General features: G+C 35.3%; 1 protein-coding gene across 3 annotated transcripts in view; it reads right to left on the minus strand.

The window, feature by feature from the left end:
- The window catches only part of TASOR2 (transcription activation suppressor family member 2), a 79,362-nt gene extending 54,197 nt beyond the window's left edge, over window positions 1–25,165 (minus strand). For 2 of the 3 annotated variants that reach the window (XM_045857850.1, XM_045857848.1), the window contains exons 1-4: window positions 17,150–17,216; window positions 9,402–9,535; window positions 1,099–1,244; window positions 715–810 (exon numbers count right to left, since the gene is read on the minus strand). In XM_045857850.1, coding sequence (XP_045713806.1) covers window positions 715–810; window positions 1,099–1,244; window positions 9,402–9,535; window positions 17,150–17,154 — 381 coding nt within the window. In that variant the 5' untranslated portion in view covers window positions 17,155–17,216. Of the gene's footprint in view, window positions 1–714; window positions 811–1,098; window positions 1,245–9,401; window positions 9,536–17,149; window positions 17,217–24,638 lie in introns of those variants that run through there. The other variant, XM_045857849.1, reaches the window with a different exon arrangement.
- Window positions 25,166–26,995: the final 1,830 nt, after the last annotated feature.

Raw genomic sequence — 26,995 nt, forward strand, 5'->3', positions numbered from 1 at the left:
CTTCTTGCACAAGTTAGATACAAGCAACAATACGGTTGTTTATGAAACAATTTCAAGTACTGGTAACTAGAATGCTGAAAATGTTCATCTTACCCCCAAAACTATGTCATTTAAACTTGAAAAACCTCCGTAAAGAATGGAAAGTATCACCCTGGCTGGCGTAGCTCAGTGGATTGAGCGTGGGCTGCGAACCAAAGTGTCGCAGGTTCGATTCCCAGTCAAGGTACATGCCTGGGTTGCAGGTCATGACCCCCAGCAATCGCATATTGATGTTTCTCTCTCTCTCTCTTTCTCTCTCTCTCTCTCTCTCTCCTTCCCTCCCTTCCCTCTCTGAAAATAAATAAAATCTAAGAAAAAAAAGAATGGAAAGTATCTATGTAAACAATGATAGAATGGAGAAACATCCACTCATTCCATTAAAAGGCATTACCAATACCTAAGAAACTTGTATTAATCCAAATCTCACCATGAGAGCCTACAAATGTATCTAAAACTAAAAAGGACCTATAAAAAGTTGTAGAAATCAAATCTCTTTCATAACTAGCTTTCAAATGGCATTTAGATTGTCAACAAACTAAGTAATAAAAAAAGACAGATGAACTGGTAATTTTACAATACTTATGTAACTAAAACACCAGTATTTAAGTTTAATGATACATTATTAATGGATATATTAATCCACAAAATTAATGTTATACAACCTAATTCCCTTACCTGATTTTCAGTTTCAAAGAGAAGAAACCCGTAAGTTTCTTGAAGTTCTTCCTGAGTATAGTTACTTGCTTTTTTTTCTTGGTAAAAAGTTCTGTACTGTATAAAAAGAGAATAACCAAATGCTATATGTCATTCTGCCTTGCAAGTTAATTTTCAGAAATGTATCATCTGAATTTCACCTGCTAAAAAACTAATAAAATTTATTATTTTTCTATTCCCTAGAATAAATATATTATTACCTTCCAAGTGACTGTTTCCAAGGATCTTTTATCTAATCTGAAAAGTAATAGCTTAAAAGAACTAGGCTAATATACTATAAATGATGGTTCTTTAAAGCTAAAAATAAAACTAACACACAGACACAGTGTGTACCAAGCACCTCACCTCATTTAAGAAAATGTCATTTTTCACCAAAGTCACTTGACTGTACTGAAAACCATGCTCAGATGCAGAGTCCAAGTAAGAAGTATGGAGAATTGAAACTGCCCTCTGGAAGACAGAGTCTGAACTCAAGGACACTGTCTCAAAAACTGTAAAACACAAACAAAAATAATGCAACTGTTTAAGATAACCAAAGGATGGCATTAAAATTGGTACAATAAATATCACTGAAACTTGATCTATTTTCTTCCTGTGTAACTAGGAATTTCACAATATGTTTTGGCTGTCATATCTGTACTATCTTAACTCAAAAGACCTCTCATGTGAAGAAAATAATGTAAATGAATTATGATTGAGGGGGAATTACTTTCAATACAAGAGTAAATGTACCCTGCCAGATCCCTTATGGCTTGTGGTTTAAAGCTGGGTGCTGAAATGGCAACTGGTAAAAGCAGATGTGGCTGTACTCTCAAGTTGATGGCCAGCAATCACTCAGCCCCATGTTTCTCATCTTTACGATTTTTAAAACTTATGCCATATTTTGATAAATTCACTCTTCCCGTCTTCTCATCAAATCCCCAAGTCAGTCTGTTAAGTTCTTTTTAAGGGACCTACTCAGCAAACACATTAGAAATCATTGCTATCTTTGGGGTTTCTCACTCATTTAGATACGTCTATTGAACTTTACTTCTTCTGGTTTTTATTGTAAAATCACTTTTTTCGTTTTTACAAAAATAAAACTTTATTTTTTTTTAAAGTACCTTTTTCAAACCATACCCATGTGCCACCCCACATTATTCTGATATGCCCTTCCCCTGAGAGGCATGTTTCCTAATTGAGAATTGCTGACTGAATCCAATAATTCTCTTGATGTTGAGCCTTTGTGCCTTTTGATTTTACAATTCTTTAGCAAGAACCAAGCCTAATGAATTCTCATGACGTTTAACCATTTGATTTGTTTACTTCCTTCTATTTTTATCCTCTCTACTTTCTTTAACAAGGAAGGGGAGGGTGTAAAAACTGATAATTGATAAATAATAAAGAGAATGGAATAACTTATATAGCACTGTATGTTTTACTCATATAGTACAAATAAGTACATTAATATGGCTTCCTACTCTTACCAGAACTCTGCAAGGTAAAATTTAAAAGTTAAAGACAAAAACCGTATTATTTAAAATTAACTTATGAACAACAGGTAAGAAAAAAAGAAACTAGACTCCCCCAGTAATGAAAATAAACATTTCAATTAAATTAATCTGGGCTAAACTGTCCTAACACTTCAATTATAAAGGTAGCTTAAAATGCTTTAATAAACAAAACTTCCCCTTATTGATAATGAAAGATTATAAATAGCAAGGAAAGAAAGAAAGGATAAAATACTTAAAAATATTTTCAAGTGGTACATCGGATCCATTACAATTCTGTTTTACTTTCTCTCAGTTTTACTTTCTCCTTCAATATCAGTATACCAGTGCTGTACAAAATAAAGATATTCTAAAGAGACTAAAATAGCAAAACACCTGTGGTAATTAAAATTCTGCCTTTTGGTAGCTATGTTACTCAAAACAAACTGGGAGGCCTATGCCTTTGTAAACTCATCTTACAAATAATCTGCACTGCTAGCTCAAATATAAATCAGGATTATTTTAAAAAATTTAATTTTGGAAGCCTTGTATTTAATATTTTTAAAAAGGCAATATGATATTAAAAATATAAGTATATTCTGAGGCTCGATATTTGAGAAATATATTGCTGATGGTGATAGAAACAAAAGTTATCACAGCTTTGAAAAGGAACCTTCTATGATTATCAACTTCTCTAAATTCCACAAGATATTAATAGGTGGGGGCCGGTTTTATATTTTAGAAGCACTAAATACTACATATATCTCTATTTTTGAGTATCAATGTACAATAAACTTAAAACTGTAAAAGTAGTGTAACAAAAAAAAAACCTGTCTAACATAGTGTTTCCCTAATACGTGTGGTCACAGAACACTATACCAGTGTGTAGAAAACTGTTTCCAATAAAGCTATTAATAAAGATAATGATTTAAAATAAACAAGGAGAGTCCTGACAGTGTGGTTCAGTTGGTTGGAGAGTTGTCCTGAAAACTGAAAGGTCACAGGACCAATTCCTGGTCAGGGCACATGTATGGGTTGCAGGTTCGGTCCCAGTTAGGGCGTGTGCAAGAGGCAACTGATGGATGTTTCTCACATAGCTGTTTCTCTCCCTCTCATCCCTTCTTTCTAAAATCAGTAAGCATGTACTTGGGTGAGGATAAAAAAAAAAAAGTAAAAAAAGAAAAGAAAGAAAAATTTTAAAAAATAAACAAGGAGAAACAAGTAGAAAATAAATTACTTTGTGCATATGTATTTTTATTTCTAAAACCATTTCTTTATGGTTAAAAATGCTTTCCTTTTAGGTCAGCATCCCCTAAATAGCAATATATTTGTAAGAGTAATCATTTTACAGTTAGAAGGAAAAGTATTTCAAAAGCCAAGTTGTTGGGAAACCAGAGTAAATATTGAATCTTTCATGACTTTATATTAAATTACTTCAATTATACTCTCAAGAAAGCACAAGTTTCCCGCTCTATAAATAAGGAGGCAGATGAGAATTTTACTGATAAGTTATTTAACATTGTTCATTCTTACACAATGTACTTTTATTTAACAGTCTAACTAGAGTACAAAACAATCTGAGCACTAAATAAATTAATGACCTTATTTTTGCTCAGCAATACACATGCTTTATTTATACATTCAGGGTTATCAGAGTATTAGGAGAATGAAGAGGGGATGACTGCAAAACAAAAACAAAAACAAAACAAAACAAATCCCACCTAAAACAACATCTAAAAAGGTTACTTGAAAAGTACCTATCTGTAAAGTAGAAAAAGTGTCTCTTAGGGCTTAAGTGACCAATAGAGAACACATGGAGAAAATTTAAGTCCAATCACAATGACTCTGGAAATTGAGTTAAAATGCTTTCCTATAGCACCTGGCTTTGGGCACACTTCTCTATTTGTGGGCTCAATCTGAAAAGTTAAGTCAAGCTCAACACAAAGTGGGATCTGCTTAACACACCCTGCTATTCTCCCCTTTTCAAAATTCATCACAGAGACAGAATATGTCTGGTTTTGATGCTTTTCTCTTTTAACTTCTAACGAAAGGGATCAGAAAATAATAAATCAATTTCTGATTCTATGTCACAGGCATCTTTTTCATTCTATAATCATCTGGTCTGAAATCAAATAATGAGATGAACTAGTGCCAACAACTCAAGTGTCACAAAACTGAAAAAAACCAACCACTTCTACATCTCCCAGGACTTTCATGACTACATCTCCTATTTGTGCATTAAGCAACAGTGCTCATTATCAACATAAACACTCAAAACCAACAATATCTGCCATTAAAGGCCCTTATAAATATTCCCTACAGATGGACTGCAAACTACATCTGCTAATATGTCTGTACATACTTTATCTAGTCTAAGCAGGCCATTTGATAGTTGTTGAAGGAATAGCCCATTCCTTAATTATCTAGTCCTAAAATATATTACCTTTATTTTTAAGATATTAAAGAATTACCAGTTTAAGATAGAGCACCATTTGGCAGGGCCTAACAAAAACTTAAATGTGCACAATGAAAAACCATTCCATTTCTTAAGATCTATTCCTCAGAAATCCTAGCAGAAGAGCACAGGATATACATACAAGAGTGTTCCATGCACAAGCATTGATAAGAGCAAAAACACAGGAGATAGCCTAAATTGCCATCAAAAGGGATACTGTTGCATTGCATCTACTGGAATAAATCTGCATATATTGACATATGAAGATGTCTTTAATAACATGCATTATATCATGGCATTTTGGTTTAAAAAATACATTACAAATTACGTGTTTAAAAGTATGCAGATAGAATCCACCAAGAAGACATAAATATTGTAAATATATATACACCCAATATAGGGCCACCCAAATACATAAAGAAAATCTTAGAGGACTTCAAGAAAGATATTGACAGCAACACAATTATTGTGGAGGATTTTAACACCCCACTATCAATATGGACAGATCTTCCAAACAAAATATCTACAAAGATATTGTGGCATTGAACAATACCCTAGATGAAATGGGCTTTACTGATATATACAGAACCCTCCATCCCAAAGAAGCTACATACACATTTTTTTCAAATGTACATGGAACATTTTCAAAGACTGACCACATGATAGGACACAAAACAAGCCTCAACAATTTCAAAAAAAATTGAAATCATACCAAGCAATTTCTCGGATCACAAGGGACTGAAACTAGAAACCAACCCCAAGGGAAAAAACCCAAAACACTCAAATTCATGGAGATTAAATAGCATGCTATTAAACAATGAATGGGTCAAGAATGACATTAGGGAAGAAATCAAAAGGTTTCTGGAAACTAATGAAAACGCAACCCAAAACTTATGAGACACAGCCAAGGCAGTCCTGAGAGGGAAGTTCATAGAGATACAGGCCCACCTAAAAAAGTTAGAAACATTTCAAACAAACAACCTAACCCTACGGAACTATTAGGGTTCAAGAATTCCAGGAACAACAACAAAGACAGCCCAGAGCAAGAAGAAGGAAGGAAATAACCAAGATCAGAGCAGAATTAAATGACATACAGACTAAATGCACAATTCTAAAGATCAATGAATCCAACAGCTGGTTCTTTGAAAAGATAAACAAAATCGACAAGCTTTTAAGCAGACTCATCAAGAAAAAAAGAGAGAAAACCCAAATAAACACAATCAGAAATGAAAGAGGAGAGATTACAACAGATACCACAGAAATACAAAGGACTGTAAGAAATTACTACGAGGAACTGTATGCCAGAAAATTTGAAAACCTAGATGAAATGGAAAAATTTCTAGAAAAATATAATCTTCCAAAACTCAATAAAAAAGCAGAAAGCCTGAACAGACCAATAACAACAAAAGAAATTGAAGCACTAATCAAAAAACCCCCAACACACAAAAGCCCTGGACCAGATGGTTTCACAGGAGAATTCTACAAAGCATTTAAGAAAGAGCTAACCCGTATCCTTCACAGACTATTTTAAAAAATCCAAAAAGATGGAAGACTCCCAAACTCTTTTTATGAGGCCAACATCATCCTAATTCCAAAACCAGATAAAGACACAACAAAGAAAGAAAACTTCAGGCCAATATCGCTGATGAACATTGATGCTAAAATCCTCAACAAGATACTGGCAAACTGCATCCAACAGTACATTAAGAAGGTCATACACCATGACCAAGTGGGATTCATTCCAGGTATGCAAGGATGGTACAATATTCGCAAATCAGTAAATGTAATACATCACATAAACAAAAGCAAAGACAAAAACCATATGATATCAATAGATGCAGAAAAAGCATTTGATAAGGTACAGCACCCATTCATGATAAAAACACTCAGCAAAGTGGGAATAGAGGGAGCATTCCTCAACATAATAAAGGCCATATATGAGAGACCTACAGCCAACATTATACTCAATGGCCAAAAATTAAAATCTTTTCCACTAAGATCAGGAACAAGACAAGGCTGTCCACTTTCACCACTTCTATTCAATATAGTACTGGAAGTTTTAGCCACAGCGCTCAGACAAGAAAAAGAAATAAAAGGAATCCAAATTGGAAAGGAGGAAACAAAACTGTCACTGTTTGCAGATGACATGATAGTATACATAGAAAATCCTATAGACTCCACCAAAAAACTGCTTGACCTAATAAATGAATTTGGCAAAACAGCGGGATACAAATTCAATATCCAGAAATCAAAGGCATTTCTGTACACCAACAATGAAACAGCCGAAGCAGAAACCAAGAAAAAAATCCCATTTGAAATAGCAAAAAGAAAAATAAAATACCTAGGAATAAACCTAACCAAAGAGGTAAAAGACCTGTATTCAGAAAACTACATAACACTGAGGAGAGAAATCAAGGAAGACACAAACAAATGGAAACAAATACCGTGTTCATGGATTGGAAGAATTAATATCATGAAAATGTCCATACTACCAAAAGCAATTTACACATTCAATGTAATACTTATTAAAGTACCAATGGCTTATTTCACAGACATAGAACAAACACTTCAAAAATTTATATGGAACCATAAATGACCCTGAATAGCTGCTGCAATTTTGAGAAAGAAGAGTAAAGTAGGAGGGATCACAATACCTGACACTAAACTATACTACAAGGCCCCTGTAATCAAAACAGCCTGGTACTGGCATAAAAACAGGCACATGGACCAATGGAACACAACAGAGAGGCCAGAAATAAACCCAAGTCTCTACAGTCAATTAATATTTGACAAAGGAAGCAGCAACATAAAATGGAATAAAAATAGCCTCTTCAACAAATGGTGTTCGGAGAACTGGACAGCTACGTGCAAAAAAATGAAACTCGAGCACCAACTTACACCTTATACAAAAATAAATTCAAGGTGGATAAAAGACTTAAATATAAACTGTGACACCATTAAAGTCCCAGAAGAGAACATAGGCAGGAAAATCTCAGATATTTCACGCAGAAACTTTTTTACTGACATGTCTCCTAGAGCAAGGGACATAAAGGAAAGAATAAACATATGGGACCTCATCAAAATAAAAAGCTTTTGCACAGCTAAAGAAAACAGTATCAAAATAAAAAGAGAACCAACTGTATGGGAAAACGTATTTGCCAATGATACCTCAGACAAGGGTTTAATCTCCAAAATATATGAAAAACTTACACGACTCCACTCTAAGAAGACAAGTAACCCAATTAAAAAATGGGCAAAGGACTTGAACAGACACTTCTCCAAGGAGGACATACAGAAAATTCAAAGACACATGAAATGATGTTCAATATCACTAGCTATCAGAGAGATGCAGATTAAAACCACAATGAGATACCACTTCACACCAGTCAGAATGGCCATCATAAACAAAGCAACAAACAAGTGTTGGAGAGGTTGTGGAGAAAAGGGGGACCCTAGTGCACTGTTGGTGGGACTGCAGACTGGTACAACCACTATGGAAAGCACTATGGAACTTCCTCAGAAAACTAAAAATGGATCTGCCTTTTGACCCTGCAATTCCACTGCTGGGACTATATCCTAAGAACACTGAAACACCAATACAAAAGAACCTTTGCACCCCGATGTTCATAGCAGCACAATTTACAGTAGCTAGGTGCTGGAAGCAACCTAAGATGCCCATCAGTAAATGAATGGATCAAAACACTATGGTACATTTACACAATGGAATTCTATGCAGCAGAAAGAAAGAAGGAGCTCCTACCCTTTGCAACAGCATGGATGGAGGAGGAAAGCATTATGCTAAGCGAAACAAGCCAGGCAGTGAAAGACAAATATCACATGATATCACCTTTAACAGGAACCTAAACAACAAAACAAAGAAAGAAGCAAAATATAACCAAAGACACTGAAATAGGGGACAGACTGACAGTGACCAGAGGAGAGAGAAGAGGGAATTTCAGGGGAGAATGGGTAGGGTTTACAGGAACAAATTTAGAGGACACATGGACAAAAATTAGGGGTGGGGGGTAATGGGGGGAAAGAGGGAAGGGTTGGGTGGGTGGGCTGGAATGGGAGTAAGTGGGAGAAAACTGTACTTGAACAATGATTAAAATAAAATAAAAAAAAAGAAAATATTTTATACATCAAAAATTCCAAACTCAATAGGTTAACAGTGGCTATAGTTGGATAAGAGAACTTTTTAATGTGATAGCATTTTGGGAGAGAAGAGGAGGCTTTTACTTTTTTTAATTAAATATTCCTCATGCTATAAAAAAAAAGTATGCAGATAAAAATCTAGAAAAATGGGAAACGAAATGGTTAACAGTGTTTAAACCAGTGATTACTGAAATTGCGAAGTGGATAAAAGGGGAATTTACACTGTGTACTTTATACATATAACTACAATTTAGGTTTTTCCTACATAAGCATGTATTACTTCTATTTAAAGTATCTTAATTCAGAATCAAGTAAAATGAATCATAATTTCAAAAAGATACAAATAGGGAAATGTGACAATTTTCCTTAAATACCTTTTGTGATGCAATTTGAAAACTGAATTACTTATCACTTATGGACTAATGATTATAAGAACTTTGTAGCCATTGGAAACTATAATTTTTTAAAAGTCCTCCAATTTAATCTGATCAAAATTAAAATTTTAAAAGTTTTATTGGTCTACTTTGAATTCATTACTAATAACTTACTGCATTTAGTTTAATACCCACTCTTTTCTGATATGAACCCTGTCTTGGTCTTCTCTAAGAGAGAATGTAGCTGGGAGGGTGGTCTTAATTCATTTTCACCAAGTATACCCCCAGAGTTCTTGACACAGTTCTGTTCTCTGTTAATGTCATAAATGCTAAAATGAAAAAAGAAAAAAATTAAAGCATAAAGTGAGTAGTTGTATTTATAACATATGTAGTATATAAACAAATGTTTATCGAACATCTAATTTGCATTAGGTACTACTCTATAATGTTTACCCTCTTTGACAATTCTACAAAATTAAGAGCTAAATTTGCTCTATGGGCAGTAACACAAAAAAGGAAATGCCTTTCCTCCAATATATTTTTAAAAAATATATTGAATATTTTGTCCACAGAATTAAATTATGCTAATAGGAATCCCATTTGCCTCACTGGAGTGTTCAGATTCAGTCTGGACTTGTACCCTCTAATACTACTGCCTAGCTTTGTGACTACTACTGACTACCTTTGTGATCTTGCTGGGGGATGCTGAGATATAACACTGACCAATAGAAGTTCAACACAATTCCAGTTTGTGGAAATTGATTACCTGATTCGGAAACTTATGTGGGAATTCAAAGGAATTATAACAGCCAAAATAATTTTGGAAAGGAAGAACCAAGCTGAGGAACTCATCACCTAATTTCCAGAATTACTACAAAGCTAAAGTAGTCAAGACTGTTGTGTTGATGTAAAGATAATACATACAGATCAACAAAACAGAATAGAGAACTAAAATACTGATTTTCAGCAACAATGTCAATATAATTCCATATGAAAAAGCCTCTTTACAACAAATTGTGCTGTAACAACCAAAAATGGAAAAATCCACAAACCCCAACCCCTAACTAAAACTATAAAATTCAACTGAAAATGAATCAGACTTAATATAAAAACTAAAACTATAATGTTTCTAAAAAAGATCATAGAAAAAAACCTTCTTGATGGTAGAGCATGTAACGATTTCTGAAAGGCACAAAAACCAGTTACCATAAAAGAAAAATGGAGACATTAGACTTTACACACATTAAAACCTTCTGATCTTCAAAAAATATTTGAGAAAGACTTGTGCCCAAAATATATAAAGAACTCTTAGACATACTTCACAAGACATAACGAAGTACACAAGAAAATGGCAAACATTGTTAGTTGTCAGAGAAGTGCCAATTAAAACAATAAAATACTACTCACCCACTAGAATGACAAAAATTAAAAAGACAGAAAATACTAAGTGTTGATAAGGATGAGGAACAACTTGAACTCTCATACATTCCTGATAGAAATATAAAGTTATACAGTCAACTGGGAAAATAGTTTTGCAATTAAACATACCCTTACTATATTGCCCAGAAATTCGATTCTTAGGTAGTAATCCAAGAGAAATGAAACATATGTCTGTACATGAATGCTCTGTACATGAATGTTCAGAACAGCATTATTCATAGTAGGCTACAACTAGAAACAACCTAAATGTTTATCAATAGGTGAGTGGATAAATACACTATGGTACATTCATGCAATATACTGGTACTCAGCAATAAAAAAGAAAAATTGATACATGCGTGAACCTCAAAAACATTAAACTGGGCAAAATAAGCCAGACCTAAAACAGTACATGCTGTAGGATTCCGTTTATATGAAATTCTAGAATAAAACTAATCTGTAGTGATAAAAATCACACCAGTGGTTGCCTGGGGTAGAGGACAGAAATACAGAAACTGACTGCAACTGAGGCAGGCATAAGAGAACTTTCTGGAGTCTCACTGAACTACATACTTATAACGTGTTCAAGTACTAAATATTGATACTATATAGAACACAATCTCTGACCAAAATCCAGTAAAACTACAATGCAACCATAAAAAATTAATCTTAAGAGCCCATGTTTGGAATTGAAGAAAAACCTTTGAAAAATCAATGAACTAAAGAGTGAATTCAAGAACTTAAAAAACAGAGAAACAGTAAGTTCAAAGAAAATAAGAGAAAGAAACAAATAATAAAATCTGAAATAAATAGAACAAAAAAACACAGAGCAGGGGCAAAAGAGGATATTTGAAAAAATAATGTATCATCAAATTATTATTCTCTTAAAGATTTTATTTGTTTATTAAGAAAGGCAGGGGAAAGAGATGGAGAGAAACATCAATGTGTGGCTGGCTGCCTCTCCTGCGCTCCCTACTGTGAACCTAGCCCACAACCCAGGCATGTGCCCTAACAGGAATTGAACCAGTGACCCTTTGGTTCACAGGCCCACACTCAATCCACTGAGCCACACCAGCCAGGGCTTATAAAATTATTTTTTTAAAAGGCACATAAAACATTAGAAATAAAAAGAGGTGTGATCTATATATACTATAAATGTGAAAAATAGAAATAATTATATGACAAAATGTGAATTGATAACATAAAAGAATTCCCTAGAATACAATTTATCAAAACCTACCTAAGAAAATTAGGAAACCAGAATATACCTATCAATGTTAAGTAACTGATAACAGTTGTTTAATTGTTATAGGCATGTAAGTGTCAGGCCCAGAAGTTTTCAAAATAAAAATTTTTCTCAAGAACAGGAATCAGGAACATATTATTTTATAAGGCTAGCCTAATCTTGATAGAGAAACCAGAAAAGAACAGTTGACCCAGCAATTCCACTTCTGGGTTTTTATCCAAAGAAAATAAAACTACTAATTGGAAATCATATATGTACCCCTATATTTGCTGTAGCATTATTTACAGTGGTCAAGATATGGAAGCAACCTAGGTGTCCATTGATAGATGAATGGATAAGAAAGAGGTGATATATATATATACATATATATATATATACACACATATATATATATATATATACATACATATATATATATATATACATACATATATACATACATATATATATATATATATATATATATATATATATATATATATGCACAATGGAACAGTACTCGGCAATAAAAAATGAAATCTTATTTGCAACAAAATGGATGACCTAGGCAAGGGTGTCCAACCTTTTGGTGTCTCTCTAGGCTGGACTGGAAGAAGAAAGAGTTGTCTTGGGCCACACACTAAATACACAAACACAAACAAAAACTGATGAGCAAAAAAAAGGTTTTAAGTAAATTTACAATTTTGTGTTGGCCCGCATTCATAACCATTCTGGGCTGCCACGGGCTGCAGGTTGGACACCTGAGTCCTAGAGTGTATTATGCTAATTGAAGTCAGTTAGGCAGAGAAAAAAGAATACTGTATGGTTTCACTTATATTTGGAATCTTAATATAAAACAAACAAAACAAGAACAGTCTCATAGAAACAGAGACCAAAGGAATAGTTACCAAAAGAGAGGGGATGAAAAGGGGAAGGATGACAGATGATTGACTAGAATTAGTGGGGTAATCAAATTGTGAAGTATAAAAATGTTGAATCACTGTATTGTACACCTAAAACTAATATAACCAATATAAGACTGTGTACTTAAATTAAAAAATTAATTTATAAAGTGTAAGCCCTGGCTGGATGGCTCAGTTGGTTGGAGGATTGTCTCATACCCCCAAAAATTGCAGGCTTGATTCCTGGTCAGGACACATACATACCTGGGTTTCAAATTCAACCCCTGGTAAGGATGTATATGGGAGCAACTGATTGATATTTCCCTTACATTGATGTTTCTCTCTCTCTCTCCTCCACCCCTCTTCTCTCTCTAAAATTAGTGAATATGTTCTTTGGGTAAGGATTAAAAATACAAAGTATAAAAAAAGACCATTTTAAAGCAATGTCACCAACAAAAATAGATACTGTAACATAAAAAGTACTTTCTTTAAAGTTAGAAAGACAGTGATCTCTAGTAATACCTTCTAATTAATGCTAGGTTTTTAGTGGTCAATTCCTTGACTGAAGTTTCCCTTCTCATTTACTGATCAACTAAAGTTTGTCTTCCAGTTGTTTTCCCAAGAAAAACTCATATAAAAAAGACCTGAAGCCCTAAATGTTCAAAACAACCCATCAATAGTCATTATAACCAAAGGCCAGCTTGGCAGGACAAAAAAAAAAAAATCCTTGGCTCACTTTTCTTTGAGTATCTTGCATGTGGTTCATCAGTTTTCTGGTGTTGTGTTCTGCCACCAACTTGCTTTTCTTTCCCTTACAATATGATCTTTTGCCAGTCGAAAATATTTTACCAGGATGTCCCAGTTCTGGGCCAGTTTTCCTTGGAATATGATGTACCCTTTCATTAGGAAGATTCAAATATGTATATGTGTGTGTGTGTGTATTTTATTGCAGGGTTTTGATTTTCTTCTTTGGGTGCTCCAGTTTAGGGTATTTTGGAACTATTTTAGCCATCTCCCATATCATTATCTCATTATTTGCTTTTTAAAAATGTTTTTATTTCTGTCTTGTTTTTAAAACTATGGCAAAATATACATAGGATTTCAATTCTACCTTTATGTCTTCCATATGTATCTCATCATTTATTCTTTGTTTTTGAAAGGGTTTAATCCTTTTCTTCCCTTTCTTTTCTGTTCTTCCAGTTCCCATTTTATATCTTCCTACTGTCTGGCTGCCTTTTTCTCAACTTCTTGTATTTCTGCTTTGTGATCTTTCGTCGTAAGTTCTATGCTTCATTAATTTATTTTAACATACATAATTAACATAGTATGCAATTCACCTGTTTAAAGTGTACAATTTGATGGCTTTTAGTATATTCAGAGGTATGCAACCATTACCACTATTATTTTTAGAACACTTTCATCCTCCTGCAAACCCCTGTATCATTTTAGCTATCCTCCTCTCCCCTCATTACTCCCTACCCCTGGGCCTACGTCACTAGTAATTTACTTTGTCTCTAAAGACTTGTCTATACTATACCATTACATATAAATGGAATTACACAATATGTGGTCTTTGTGACTGGCTTCTTTCTCTTAGCATGTTTTCAAGGTTCATTCATATTGTAGCATGTACTTCATTCCTTTTTATGGCCAAATAATATTTTATTTTATGGATAAACCACATTTTACTTATCCAATCATCACCTGATGGACACTTGGGTTGTTTTTACTTTGGGACTATTATGAATAATGCTGCTAGGAATATCTGTGTACAAGTTTTTAGGTGAGCATGTTTTCATTTCTCTTAGATATATATGAGGTCTGTCCAGGCAAAGTCCAGCCATTGTTAATGTAGCAAGAATAGTTTGTGCAACATCGGTGTAACCTGGCAGCCAAGGAGAGGACTGGAATGCACAAGTGAACAATGACAACTTCAGTGTACTAGTCAGTGGAGGTAGGAGACACAGCTGAGTGAGCATGTGTGCTGTGTAGCTGTCGCACTCAAAATGACTGAGCGAGTAGAGCAATGAATCTGCATCAAATTTTGCATTAAGCCTGAACATTCCTCTGCAGAAAGTATTCAGATGATACAGACGACCATAGCTATGGGCAAGTGGCGACTGGCAGCTTCATCATGATAATGTGCCTGCTCATGCATCATGCTTCTGGCAGAGTGTTTTGGTGAAACATCAAATCACCCAGATGACTCAGCACCCCTACAGCCCAGATTTGGTGCCCTGCAACTTATGGCTTTTCCCAAAACTAAAATCACCTTTGAAAAGGTAGAGATTTCAGAATGTTGATGAGATTCAGGAAAATACAACAGGGCTGTTGATAGTGATTGGGAGAACTGTGTGAGGGCCCAAAGTGCCTACTTCGAAGGGGACTGAGGCATCACTGTTCTTGGTGCAATGTTTCTTGTATCTTATATGTTCTTTAATAAATCTTTATTTTATATATTACATGGCTGGCTACCTTGTGAACAGACCTTATATATAAATTTTTGTTGCTGTACAGTATTTTTTCCTTTATGCATTATTATTTTTGCCATACTTAATCTTAAAAACAAAATTAAGATATTCCCAAATAAAAGAAAGCTGTTCAACACAGAAAAATGTCCTGCCATGAATTGATTCAGGGAAAGAAAAGCATGTGTGTGTGTGTTTCTCTGTGCACATGCACATGTGTGTGGTCTTAAAGAATATACACCACAATTTAAACAGTAGTCATCTTGCCCTGGCTGAGTGCTCAGTTGATTGATGCACCATCCCATACACTAAAAAGTTGTGGGTTCGATTTCTGGTCAGGGCACCTATCTATGTTGCAGGTTCGATTCCCAGTTGGGGTGCATACGGAAGGCTACTGATCGATGTCTGTCTGTTTGTCTGTCTCTCTCAAATCAGTAAGCATGTCCTTGGCTAAGGATTACAAAAATAAATACATAAGTAATGATCATCTTCTGTACAACACTTACCAATATCTGATATTTTTGTTTATTTGATTATCCTCCCACCACCAGATTAACAATTTCATAAATACAGGCAATCTGTCCTTTTCCATGCTGTATCTCCAGTGCCCAGAATAGTGTCTAGTACACAGTAAAATTTCAACAAACATTTATATAATGAATGAATGAATTCATTTTCCTGATCATTTCTCTACTTAAAACCCTGAAGTGGCTTCTTTTTGCCCTCAGATGCAATGCACACTCCTGCCTCAGCCATGTAAAATCTAGCCCTCGCTAACAAAATTACTATTAAGTTCTAGCTACACTGATCTTTCCAATTCAAGCTCTTTCATCTCTTCAGGCTTTTGTGCTGGTTATTTCTGACTGGAATGAGTTTTCTCCCATTTTGTCCATGGCTTAACTCCCTCTCTTCCTTTAGTGTAATCTAGAAGTTACCCTTCAGATAAACCTCTGATCACCTAAAGTAGGTGTTTTCTTAAAAGCACTCACTGTAACTGCAATTACTTTATCAGTTTACTTTTGGGGGGCCTACCTTCCCCACTAGCATGTAAGGTCCATAGAGGTACATCCTCTGTCTTATTCACCAAAGTCCCCCAGTGTCCAGCAGAGCACCTAGCACCACAGCAGGTGAGTATAGGTAATTTTTCTAACATTTTTACAGCTTTATGTATTATCATTTGAAATGTCACATAAGCATAAAATATAATCTGGGGGAAGTAAAGTTATTTTAATTTTGGAAAACAAGATCTCCCATAGTCCTAAGTAGTAGCAAGTTAGTTTACTAAATGAAGACTAAGTAGAGAAAAGAAATGGAAATCGTGTTTCCCATAAGCCAAAACAGTAATAGAGACACCCATAAAACAAAGTGTCCCCATTAAAAAACAGAAAATACTATAAAATGAGAAATCTATGATTTTCATAAACATTTGAAAATGTTTGCCATATACAAGTTTTAGAGTTTTCTAATGTCAAGATAATCATGTACAGAAAGGAGTAAAACCCAAGATACTCCTTGCTGTTATATGAAGTGCAAAGCCCATTTAGAATCAGTTTTAAATTTCAAAAGATGATCTAAAATACTGTTAAGTCTACACGCACAGAAAATGTGGAAGAAGTGACGCCATCTCTCTAAGAGTTCTGCATGGGTTTCCCCACTACCATACTCACAGAATCCAATGAGTTAGGAGCAAAAATACTCTGTAAACCTTTAAGTACCATAAAACCGTGTGTGGGGTGTGTCATCACCCGTCTCATCTCTGTGGCCCAAGTTACTCCCTAAAGCCCCCTACACACAGTTGGACACCTAATCTGTCACTTCTACCAGTCTCCTCTTCGCCCTGTGCTCTGGTAGGCAATTCAGTCCATTTAGGTGCCCCAGGCACCAGAGGGGAGCCAGAGTTGGGGGTGGGGGCCCAGTGGCCCCCCTTACCTCATGGTGTGTGGGGGAGGGGGCTGTGCCAATGCCCTGATGGCCCCCTCCCACCAGCGAAGGCCAGTGCGGCCGGCACCGCACGGGCACGCGGAGGCACGCGGGGGCACGCGGAAGCGCCTTTTAAAACTCAAGGAGGGCCGTGGGTCTCGAGTTAGCAGATGCAGGGGGGTTTCGTGGAAGCTGCAACATGGTCTGAGGGCAGGAAAAACAAGCAGAGTGACTTTGGTCCTCTGTTTCTGAAGTCCTCTAATACCCAAAAGTGGGCTTTTTAAAAAAACCGTATTTTTTATGGTTTTTTTTTTGGGGGGGGGGGGGGGAGAAGGGGAAAAACATCTATAGGCTGCCATAACCCAGGCATGTGCTCTGACTAGGAATCCAACCAGCGACCTTTTGGTCGGAGGGAGGAAGTACAACCAACTGAGCCACACAAGTTAGAGGAAGGTGGAAGGTTTTATGGCTATTTTACAATGATGGCTTCAAGCTTCAATTTCCTGGAGGGTCCGGTCCGCAGGTAACCACTAACAAAGATCAAATTGTAAATCCCAGACCTACTTGGAAATCCATGTCTCTTCACTTAAGGTGACTCCAAATTATTCTAACTCATTGTCCCTATTAGGCTTTCCCATTATCTTCTAGTAAACTCACCGGAGTCATAGGCTTTGTTGTATAAACAGAAGGCTGATTGAATATCGCTTTGGATATTCCATAGATCCCCAAGAGATCCTGGTAACACCAGCACAAGGGGTCATGATGGGGGGAGGGGGGGCTAGTCCCTCCCACTAAGCAAGGCAGTCCTAACAAAACTCATCAAAAATAAAATTGAATGGGGAACGGAGGGAATGAACTTATTTGGTATGACCTAAGGACATCTTTACTTTTGACTCAGGTTTTAACCAAATAACCTAAGACATTCACATGCATTTCCTGAACTGCACCTGCATTTGCAAGAGGAAATTTAATCAGGAGAGTGTGAAGAATCATTACTGCTCCTGTGATGTACATACGGAAAACAGGAAAGTCTGAGTTCACAAAGCAAATTACTAAAATACATACAGAATCAAATTAATTATGTGCTATTTAAAAATAAATTCACTTTGGGTAGTTAGTATATCCAATGGGACAAAAATTGCGTTTTAAAAAATATATATTTGGGGGGAATTATATCCATTGTGCAAAAATTAGTTATACATTAGTTATCAGTAATATGTTTTCAATTAACTGTGACCTATTTACTCTTAGATTTAATATTCCATTTTTGAAGATTGTTTTAACCTTCTCAAAATACAATTCAATTGCAAAAAGTATTTTTGCATATCAGATGCTTATAATCTTGTTTCTGTCAAATTTAGTTTTCTTTTTTTGCAATGCTGTATAAAAAGTCAACAGTTCCTTTGGAGATCACACATTCCATATTCAAAATTATGTACCTTTTAGTAGAATCACTTCAAAGTTATACTGTAACATTTTTAGACATCTTTATAAAGTAACTGACTTTTGTTCTGGATCCTCATCAAACTTGGTTTATTAATTTGTGCTTTAGCATTCAACTATCAGTCTGCAATGAAATAGCTGCATTAATGTGTTTATTACAAAGATATTAAGTAGTTCTGTCCCTATTACAAGAAAATCCTAAGAACGAATTTCTCTCACAATTATACTTTAAGACATGCTTTGGATCCTTTTAATTATTACATATGACAAAAGAGCAAGTGACATCTAATCCATGGCATAATGAAGTTTTGTTTTGTTATCCCAATTGCAACTACCCCTAGACCTATCCTATCTCAAATGCCCTGGACAAAGAATAGGCCCGTTCACTTAAGAAGGCTCACAAAGAAGTAGGGGATAACCGCAAAGCAGGTGCTTACACTGGTCAAGTCAGGCTTCATGAGTTGGAGTTTTGAAAATTCTTTCTCCTAATGGAGGAGCAGGTGTACCCAAAGGTACTAAACAGTGTCTGTTTTACCATGTCAAAAGAGCAGCGAGTCTTCACACAGAATGTTAGCCAGGGATTTTGTTCTCCAATTAAGTGTCATTAAAGTATTAAGGGAAAATAGAAAGTATGCCCCAGATGCATTTCTTACAATAAAAAAAGTAATTTTAAAAAGAGAAGCCCAATTTAAAAGTAAAAACAACCTGATGACCACTTGATATAATCAATAGAAACAAAAGTTGGTTCTTTTGAAATACATTAGTCTTTTAGCAAATATAATGAAGAAAAACTAAAAATTAAATATTGGAAATTAAAAGGATATAACCACAAATATAGAGAAAATATTCCTAAAATTATAAATTATATACAATTTATACCAGTAAATATGAAAACTATAAGGATATAATTTATCATCACTGGGCTAAATCTAAGAAACATTTGAATAAACCAATTGTGATGAAAAAAACAGAAAGAGTAATCATAGTCCTACCCCTTCCCCCAAAAAAGACAAATCCTCGAGTTCTATTATCAAGTTTCACTTTTCACTTATCAGATTATCAAAAATCCACAAGTTTATCATTCATTCTTTTGAGGAAGCTACGGTAAATGAAGTGAAAAGGAAAGCAAAATACCAGCAGAAACATATACTATGTCATTTAGCAAAGATTTATTTATACATTAAGATAGATAAATCAATAGAATATAAAAATGGAATTATGAAGCCAATGAACATACTTCAAAACACCTTCAATTTACAGATTTAAGAAGCCAAATAATCCCAAGCAAGATAAATAAGGATATGTATTTCTGTGAAACATCAGAAAACCAAAGACAAGATGAAAAAAGCAGCCAGAGAAAAAGATACTGAGAGACTGACAGGTGACTTTTCAATAGCAATAATGAAAACCAAAAGACAGAGGAATGAGAACTTCAGTGTACTAGAAGAAACAACTGCCTTACTAAACTGCTATATTCAACAAAACGATCTCACATAAATGACAATGAAACAAAGAAATTTTCAGGTAAACCGAGAGTTCGTCACAAAAATTAAGAGTTCATCATCAAAAGACCTTCAATAAAAGCCCATTCCACGGATGTACTTTAAGCAGAAGGCAAATGGCCCTAGATGGATGGTCTAAAATATAAAAGAAGCAATGACTAATACAGAAAGCAGTAAAAAAAAATGTGGGAAATGTACACAAGCAATGACTGTGAAACACAATAATTCTAAACAGGTCTCTCTCTCATGGGTAAGAATATGTTTTTTTAATTTAAGTATATGATAGTAACACTTGACTCATGAAGGGGTTGAATGAAGTTAAACTTCTAAGGTTCTTATATTGTGTAAGAGAAAGGTAAAAATATTGGTTATTTTTAGATTTTGAAAAAATCAAAGATGCATGACTTTTCTAAAATTATAATAAAAAGAAAAAAGCACAGGATCTCCAAACTAGTACATAAGAAAAAAACGGAACAAAAAAATTATTAAGTCAATATTTAAAAAATAATCAAAAAGAAGAAAGAAATATATAGAATCATCAGGACAAAGAGAAAGCACAAAATAAGAGTAACTGTAGTTACTGTATTTTTAAAATTGCATCAAAAAATTCCAACAGGTGCTCTTTAAGAGACATCTAAAACATACAAGTGTGTATGACTCTAAAGCTATCTCAAAATAACCAATTTTTTCTTTTTTAACAGAAATATTTTACAGATAACCATAAAACGAAAAAAATTCACTGATATGTGAATTAGAATTAGATCAGTTAGAATTAAAGGTAATTCTAACTGATATGCTACACACAAAATGAATTAACAGAAAGGGGTGAGGGGAAACAGGAATAAAATATTCAATATCAGAAATAAAGTAGGCATAATTGCACATGCTTCAGACAATAATGATAGTAAGAAGGCACTTTTAATGACTGTGATAAGAAATATTAAAAATTTAGACAATATGGACATAGAAAAATCTTAGTACAACTGACAATTTTTTTTTAAATCTGAGTAATCCTGTAACCATTATATTTTATATCAATTAGCCAAAAATCTCCCACTAGCAAAACTTCAGATCCAAGTGGATTCAATGGTAAATTCTACTACAACTGGTTATCCATATGAGAATAAAGCTAAATTATATTTATATTCCAAACTATACATAAATAACAATTCCAAGTATACAGACATAAAATGAAAATTTTTAAAATCAAGAACTTTTGCTTACCATAACAAACATACAAAAAATACCACAAAAAAGAAAAGGTATGTGCAACTGACTTCTAATTACACAGCTGAGACCAAATCTTCTTCATACACTTGAACCAAAGCAATATATTGCAAGATTGAATGCAGAAGCAGATAAGAGACTGCAGTCACTACAGATGTTTGCAAAAGAGTAAAACAAAGCCACCTTTGTCACTATTTTTTTTTGTTTTGGAAAAGTTATTTTTCATTAAAAATGTTATTATGTTAAGGTGTAATAGGTTTATTATTATTTTTAGAGGTACCAATAAACATATAGTATTTATAGTATTTAGAGATTACAATATATATTATCTTCACAGTTCGGTGCTCAGTCCACTAAGCCACACCAGCCAGGGCATACAATATATATTATCTTTACTGGTATATTTAAATATAATTAAATAATTTAATTAATTAATTAATTATATTTAATTAAATATAATTAAATAATTATATTTAAAACTGGCCATTTTCAATGCCTATGATATAATTCACATAAACAAAAGTCCTTTGGAGTCCTGAATAATTTTTAAAAGTGTAAAGGAGTCCTGAGACTGAAAAATTTCTGAATTGCTGAAACACAAGCACATGCTTCAACAGGGATGAATCTCAGGAACATGTTTAATACAAGTAATTCATAGAATATACCATATGATTCTATTTAAGTAAATACAAAAACAGATGAAAGTAAACAATATGATAAAACTGTAAAGAAAAATAAGGGAGTAATTAACCCCAAATTCAAAATGAGCATGGTGATGTGGCAGGGAGTACTTTGCTTCTGGGAAGAGGCACACACTAAAGGCTTCTAAGGTACCATATTTTGTTGCATATAATGTGCTCCTGTGTATAATGCACACCCTTGGCTTTGTGAGCATTATACATGGGATTATTATTCCCATGGTACATAATCATTATACCCATGTATAATACACATCCTCATTTTTCCCTAAAAAATTTGGGTAAAAAAGTGAGCATTACACATGACACAATACAGTATTTGCAATGTTCTATGAAGTTGAGTACACATATATTTTTTACAGTACACATAAATGGTATATTTTACAACAGATATTGTAATAGAAGAAACAAGGAGACATACCTATTCTCCTAGAAGGAAAAACTCAAAAGAATGTTTCTTCTCAAATTAATCTATAAATTCAAAGCAATCACAAATAATATCCCAACAAGATTTTCTATAGAACTTCAAAAGTTGATTCTAAATTTCATCTGGAAGAAAAATGCAAAAGAAGAGCCCACAGCTTTTTTCAAAAGAAAGCACCAAAATATATTATAAAGCTTTAATAATTAAAACAGTATGGCAATAGATTAAATGGTTCAAAGAAGAGTTCAGAACCACCTCCCCCACCCAAATAAACAAGTAAAGGATATGACCTGGCCAAAAATGTTTAACTTTCTGGTTACCCAAGTAAGATAAAAAGTAAAATGGGTTATTTTCAATTATTAGAAAATTAGTAAGATATTAAAGAAATAATGTTACCATCCATTGCTAGCTAGCAGGAAGATTTTTTTTAAAAGCCTTTTGAAGAGAGTAAATAGAAAAGGGTAGAATCATTTGAGGGCAAGTTAACAGTATTATTATCCAGCATTCTCATAATGAATCATTTCTACAGAAATACTATCACGAGCATATGAAGCATGACTTATATTAGTAAAAAATATCATCACTGCAGCATCGTTAGTTATAGGGGAAAACTTGAAAATAAAAATCCATTCATGGAGAAATGAAAGCTCATTCAATAAATAGATGCCTTATCTATTTAATTATTCTAGATAGATATACTGCATTTATTTAGCAAATTACTGTGTCTCAGGCACGTTTTTAGGTACTGGGAATTTTAATTCACTTAAGCAACTGTGTTTGGATTACAGGAGATGCTCATGATATAGCTCTTTTTAAAGATAACTGGTAACACTTGGCAAATGTTCTGAAAACACAAAATTTCAAAGAGTGTTCTTTGTCATTCCTACAATATTTGTGTAAAAACAGTGCCTTTTTATTTTTCTCTAGTTGGGAAAACTATTTACTGACGTACTGAACATATTGTATAGTGTTATCCAGTTCTAGAAGGCGGTTTTTCAACATGGGAGTATTCTTACGCTATCAAGGATTATCTGCTTTATTATAAATCTCCTGAGTAGGCTTACTACCAATCTCAGATCCAACAATATTACATATATATACACCCTTTTCCTTTTAATCGTTTTTCAGGGGAACATTTTGGGCCCTTAGAGAGCTAATATTACTACAATAACACCATAAACTTGTACAGCACTTAAGTGTGGAATATATTTTTACAAGCTTTATCATTCTAATTTTACCTTACAGGGAGAATAAAGAAGGGTCAGGGAGGTCTATATAAATTTTTGGATTTCAAACAAATAGTGATTAAATAAAACTTGAAGATTTTCAAAGTATCTTCCTCACGTTTTGAGGTTAATTTGCAAGTTCTCCCACAAAATGCGGCTTGGTGCCACACTCAAACAACTGGGTTGAGGGTACCAACCTAGCATGACATTCCTTTTGCGGTACTTCAATTGTTCGCTAAATAACCTTCCCTATGAATGGATCTCTTCCTTTAATACGGAGGGAGGGAGGGAGGGAGGGAGGGAGGGAGGGAGGGAGGGAGGGAGGGAGGGAGGGAGGGAGGGAGGAAGGAAGGAAGGAAGGAAGGAAGGAAGGAAGGAAGAAACGAAGGGTTGGGTACTGACATTCTCTACAAAAAGAAATTTATGGTTCAGGATTCATAGAGAATAGAATCCTTATAAAACTAAACAGCCAGTCCAAACCAAATGACCAAAACTTTAAGTATTTCTCATAATGTCCATAAAGATGGAGCTGTCCTTTGACAAGCAACTCAAAAGAAATAACTTAAACCGTTCTAGACTTTCTACCTTAAAAGGGGGAAAGATAAATCTCGAAGCCCCATACCAACCTGTAAAATGCTGACTTCCTAGCAACAAATTAAGATGTAACTGAGAATGGCCACAAGTGGTAAAAAGTGGAGAAATTTAAAAAGCAGCAGAGCAAAAAGGATTCTGACAACCACCGTTCCCTTCCACCCAACTCACGCCGGAGCAGGACAAACAGGCAAGAACGCGTTAGTCATTCATCATTCATAAAAAGCATGCAAATTACAATTTGAAAAGTTTTAACTATAATAGCGAAGCTACAAACACCCAAACAGCTACACCATGCACCTCAATTTTGGAGGACAGGATCTCTGATTCCTTTCAGGTGTCTACAAAGGTCCACAAACTAAGGTCCCCACACAGGGGAAGTTTTACCTGTTCTTTGTGCAGTCGGCACCCCCGAAAATCTGGGATTATTTTTCAATTTCTTCCCCATGCTTTCATATGTTGTCCGCTCCTCCACACACGCGCTTCCTTCCTCCTGATCCCTCACAGTCAAAAGTGACAAGAGATACTTTTCGGACCTTGATAATAAGTTGTTTTTGCCTCCTTCACGGCAAGGGAGCCCTTGAGTTGTCTTTTTGCGGGACCCCCTCCACCCGGATTTTTAATGGGTGGCCTTGGTTCCCGGTTAGCACAGGCTCGTCAGAGATGCTCAGGATCCACCACGTCGTAGCTCGTCCTTCCTCCCCGCCTCTGTGCCAAAGGCTTGGGGAAGGAGGACTCGGCCTTGAAGGGCGGGCCTGAGGCGCAGGCGAAGAGAACGCGGCCCGGCGTCCAGGCTCGGAACCCTCAAGCCCCGCCGCGCTAGTCAGCCAAGCACCGCCCCTCCCTAAGAAGACACAGAAAGAAACAGAACCCAAGAAGCTTCGCGGCCTGAAAGAACAGGTCGACTCTCAGTGACGGAGCTGGCAACCGGAAGTAAAACACAGTAGCCTCAGGAAGAAGGGGGAAGAGAAAGTGAAAATTGAACTGGGGGCGTACCCAGCAAAAGGTAGAAACCAATTACTGAGGAGAAGCAAACGCGCAAGCGCAGTCTGGCTGGCGTCCACGCGGCGCTCGCTTTTCCCTTCTGCGCAGGCGCGATTCCGCAGCGCGCTCTGGGATTGGGTAACGGAATAGGCTTGCGCAGCGTTCTTGCGCAGCGTGTAGTCGCGCAGGGCTGGCACGTCGTCGGAGGCTTGATACGGCCACCCGAATCCACCTAGACGGCGCTCGGGCGGGCTTGCGCTGGCTTTGGGAGCTGGCTTGTCGTAGGTGTGCTGTTCTGGTTTCGTCGCCCACTGAAGATGTCCCAGTGACCCTTGTTTTGTTTTGGTCAACAGTGTCATTTATGAAACCTCACCCATGTTTTAATAAATGGTAAATCCATGTAACACTTTTTTCCGTTCTAGTTCGGTAGTAAAACACCTCTAGAAGTTGATAATCTATGCAGAAGGCTGGGAGGACCGCAAATAGTGTTAATTCTACCAATGAAAGATATTAAATACTGTGAACAGCTTGAATTGGGTCCTGTATCTCATGGTGGGTAAATCTTTGAAAGATTTATTTATTAAATACTGGATTGACCAGAAAGTCTGTTTAGTTTTTCCTCTAAAACATATTCTTCATTTTTACAAATAACTTTATTGATTTGGATATTTTGAGTGTATCAGCTCTCTCTTGCTATTGGCTTCTGGTGGATAGAGGCCAGGGGTGCTCCTGAAATTCTTCCAATTGGTGAGACAGCCCCACAGCAAACAATTATTTGTCCAGACTGTCAATAGTGCCAACAAACTTAACCACTTTTGACACTTCAATCACTCACAGCACCTTCTTCATACACTGCACAAATCTTTTTATTGTTTCAGTTGCATTTTAACCTTTCTTTAAAAAAGCATAATGTGCTGAAAATGTTACTTATTTTCTTCCATCTTCAATATTAAAATGGCTGCACAAAAATTCACCAAGTTTGATTTCAGTTTCTTTTCTAGTGCACACTATATGACAGCTGTCTCAATACAATGTAACAAAATTATTTTGAATGAAGTTAAAGAAAGCACTACTAGAGCCATCATCTGGGAAAAAACTAACAACTTTTTGGCCAACCCAAAAGCATCTTTTCCTGTTTACTGTGGCCAGATGCTGAATTAGTCACTATGATTACAGCAGTGTACAGGTTAGACAAGGATCCTTCACATAATTAAACTTATTCTAGAGGTAGGTGACAAACAGGCATAAATTACCATCACCACCACAACAAAAATAGAATTTCATTTAACAATGCTGCTATGGAAACAAGCTGGCTGTGCTGGAAAATGTTGTTGGAGGCCAGGGACAGAACAGAGACATACAATCTCAATGAAAAGGACATTTCAGGTTAAACGTCAATAATAAAAACAGATCAAACTAGTCCTTGGAAGACGTGCAGGAAGAGCTTTTCAAACAGAGGACAAGACAAGTTCAAAGGCCCTAGAAGTGAAATTAAATGTGCTCAAGAACTGAAGAAGGCTGGTTGTAGAAGCAGAGAATGAAATAGAACCGATATTTTTAAATATACAAAACCAAAATCTCTAATTTTGTACAAATCTCTAATTTATCGCAAAACAAATATTTGTGAAAATGCCAATCTGGTCAATAAATAGAACATTGTCAAAAATCCAGAGCTCCCTCTTGTGACACCTCCCAATCAATACCCACCTCCTTTCCCTATCACCAAACCTAACCACTACTCTAACTTCCACTGTAATTTC

This window comes from Phyllostomus hastatus, unplaced genomic scaffold (genome assembly GCF_019186645.2).
Source record: "Phyllostomus hastatus isolate PE091 unplaced genomic scaffold, TTU_PhHast_1.1 phas_scaffold_1674, whole genome shotgun sequence".
Taxonomy (NCBI): domain Eukaryota; kingdom Metazoa; phylum Chordata; class Mammalia; order Chiroptera; family Phyllostomidae; genus Phyllostomus; species Phyllostomus hastatus.